We start from the raw sequence: 3,379 nt of genomic DNA, 5'->3' as shown, positions 1-3,379 counted from the left end.
CCATCCCATCCCACCCCGTCCCGTACCACACCACTCCATCCCGTACCACACCAGCCCACCCACCTCTCCATCCGGATCGCTTCTGTCCTCCGCAGCTTCTCCTCCCACGTCTCATTCAGCTCCGCGATGATCTTCTCTGTTTCCTGGCGAGTGTGGCATTAGCAGGGGGGAGCAGACCCACCCCACGGGCAGCAGAGCTGCCCACCCCACAGGTGCTGCCCAGCATGCCGCAGCACAGTACTGGTCCCAGTTTCAGGCTGGTTTCAATGAGCTGCAGCAGCATTTCACCCACATCTTTCCATCATCCCCATCTTCAAGCGGCGAGGCACGAAGACCAGCCTCTCCACCCCCTTGCTGCCAGCCCCCTCCTGCACCACACTGAGCTGGGAGCGCCCATCCCACACCAGGAGCACCCATCCCGCAGAGCAAAGGCCACGGTCACCCCACGGGGAGGACAGCAGCACTAGGTGGACCCTACCACACCAAACCCTCTCCCACCCGGCAGTCCAGAGCGCTGGGCAGCTCTGGGTCTGTCCGCTCCGCAAGAGCATGCCCAAGCATCACTCCCCATAAGCATCACCCATAATGGGCTTCCAGGACACACCAAGCCCCCTCCACGAGCCTCAGTCCATGAGTGTTGAGCTGAGCCCTCTGTCCCGCTGGGCACCGGCCCCTTACCTTGAGCCTTTCAATCGCCTCTTCGCTGCCCGGAGCAAACATGATGCGCTCATGGAGGCTGGCAACGGAGGCGGCGCGGCTGGACAAGGCCGACAGGGAGGAAGAGGGGCTGATCCCGGCGATAGCATTGGTCACTGTGGAGAGATTGTCATGGCGGTGACTCAGCTCTGTCCCTCTAGCATCGTTATTGTTCTCAAAGTCGGACACATCTATGGGCAGGGAAGTAGGGGAGGGCCAGGGAAAGACACACAGACAGGAAGAGAGAGAGAAAGAGAAAGATAGAGACAAGAAAAGCTGTTGGGAAAAACAAAAGAGTGGCCAGGTGCGTTGAGAAGAAAACCAGGAATTACAAGGGAAAGGCACAGGCGGCAGCACAGTGGCGCAGGCAGCAGCAGGGTACAGGCAGGTGCAGCTCTCCCCCAGCCTGGACCAACCCCACTGGAGCACATGACTCTTTTGGGAAGCGGCTGTGGGAATAGCCCTGGAGATTTCCCAGGTTCCCAGGGATGCGTTTTTGCAACGCCAGATCCTGCAGCCATCAGGTCTGGGATCAATCATCCTCCCCAGGAGCGTGCTGCTGCCCCACCACCCTCCCCCAGCGACACAGCCCAGGTGGCTTTCCCTGCCCAACTGCCCCAGATCAGCTGGATCTGGGGGCAGCGAACGGGAAGGGAAAGGGAGGGGAGGCAGCGGCCTCTGCCCTGCGAAGGGGCTGTGGGGACAGAACAGGAGGAGCTGTGGGAACCCCTCGCTGGCAGAGCCCAAGCCCCTGCCTGCTGAAGCAGTGCCTGGGCCGGGCAGCCAGAGCGAAAGCAAAGCGAGGGCAGGGTGGCATCAGCTGCCACTGGACCCCGTGGCAAAGGGACCTGGGCATCAGAGGTGCTCCTCCAGACCTGAGAAAACAGGGGGCTCAGTTCACCACACCGGAGGTGGGCAGGACACAGGTTAGCGGGTGCGGTGTCACCCACCCATCTCCATCAGCCCGTGTCCAGAGGACCCCAACCAGGAGGGGAGAGGACGGCCCCCGTCTGCAGCCTGGCTGCACTGCCTGGCTGGGCAGATGGGGCGACAGTGCTCACCCACAGGCAAACACCTCCTGGCCGTCCCCATGCACCCCTCCATCAGAAGAGCACCGTGCCAGCTGGCCCAGTGCCGCGCCAAGCTCCAGTCCCGACAGCTCCAGCGCCAGCAGAAGCAGCAGCAGCAGCAGCAGCAGCGACAGGGAACATCACGACAGCATGGAGGAAGGGGTCTCTGCAGGGACCGGGCCCTCGACGTGGCGCAGGGGGAGGACACTGGTCCCTCCCAGCGCTGTCCTGAGCCCCGGCGCTAACTGTGACCCTCGCCAGCTCCCCGGGGACAGCCAGCCTGAAGGCGAGCGCCCCTCCACCGGCTGGGGCTGGCTGCAGGAGCCCTTCCTCCTGCTGCCCAGGTGCCCCCGGGCACAGCCTATGCCTCCCAAAAGCTGTGAAGCAACAGAGAGTACCCGTGATGGGGAATACACACATTTGGATCCTCCCGCAGCAGGATGGGCTAAGAGAGAGAGAGAGGGCAGGGAGCGGGGGTGAGACAGAGAGAACAGAACAAGAGTGGGTTCATCTCAGTAGGATTTTCCGACAGCACACGGAGGAGAGGCCGCAGGCGGGCGCAGCCCCAGGAGCACCTTCCTGGCACCGCTGCCGGGCGTGGGATGCTGAAGACAGGAGGTGGAGGGGGAGAAGGGGAGGTCTGCTGGGGGCAAAGCAGCTCCTCCTGCTCACAGGAGTGGGCTGGGGGCTGTGAACACAGGCACAGGGGCCTGAGGGAGGCACTTGGGCAGTGCGACACTGCCGCACGGCTGGCAGAACAGGATGCTGGGCGGCCGGGGGGCAGCAGCCCCGCGGGCAGGACAGCCTCCAGGCCGCCTCCGCCCGGAGCCACCGGCAGGGACCACAGGTGGTACCTACTGTCAATGATGTCCCCAAGGCCCTGGGCGTAGAGAAGGTCGCGCAGGCGTGCCACCTCGTCCTTCAGCTCCCGGATGAGCTTGTTGTTGGGGTCCTCATTGATGACGGCGTTGCAGCGGATCTGCTTGGCACGGTCAGCATACCTGGGGAAAGGCAAACCCCTAGCTGCTGGGCAAGCGGGAGGGCCACTGAGCCCCTCCAGCACACGACTCTTTGGAGGATCCCCACACCAGGACAATCCCTTGGCCTCTTGTCTGAGCCTGCAAGGGCCCCGCTGGCACCCCCCCAGCCAGGGTTGCCACGGAGGTGAGGAGAGCACATGGCAGTGCATGGGTTTCAGAGACCCCCCCCTGCCCTCACCTGTGGCGGGGGATGGGGATAATTCTTCCTACCTGAGGGTGCTGAGGGTCTCATCGTAGTTGATATCTGCAGGACTGAGAGCAGCCACCATGGCCGTCCTGGAGTTGCCCCCTGCCCCGAGAGATACACCTGCATCAGGGTCCCTGCACCAGCCACCCTCTCCGCTCAGCGTCTGTGCCCGCCGCCCAGCCTCTGCCTCCCACCCACATCCTCACCCAGGTTCTCCCGCAGCAGCCAGGTCAGCACTGAGTCCCGGTAGGGGATGAAATCTGTCTTCTTTTTCTTTTTGTTCTGGGGGACAGAGAGCGGAAGGGAGGGCTGTCAGGCTGCCTGCTCGCTTCAGAGGGAAGGTGGCAGCCAGCCCCCAGCCACCGGGACTTGGAGGGGGCGGGGCC

At 63.7% G+C, this 3,379-nt stretch overlaps 1 protein-coding gene across 1 annotated transcript in view; it reads right to left on the bottom strand.

Moving 5' to 3' along the window:
- KIF1A (kinesin family member 1A) overlaps positions 1-3,379 on the bottom strand; it is a 39,892-nt gene that overhangs the window by 24,315 nt on the left and 12,198 nt on the right. Inside the window, 4 exon segments of the mRNA XM_035900067.1 lie at positions 64-143; positions 679-812; positions 2,625-2,767; positions 3,017-3,095. Coding sequence (XP_035755960.1) covers positions 64-143; positions 679-812; positions 2,625-2,767; positions 3,017-3,095 — 436 coding nt within the window.

Source organism: Egretta garzetta, unplaced genomic scaffold, assembly GCF_000687185.1.
Source record: "Egretta garzetta isolate BGI_Z169 unplaced genomic scaffold, ASM68718v1 scaffold448, whole genome shotgun sequence".
NCBI lineage: Eukaryota > Metazoa > Chordata > Aves > Pelecaniformes > Ardeidae > Egretta > Egretta garzetta.
The sequence above is the reverse complement of the archived record's forward strand: the minus strand, read 5'-3'. Positions and strand labels throughout refer to the sequence as shown.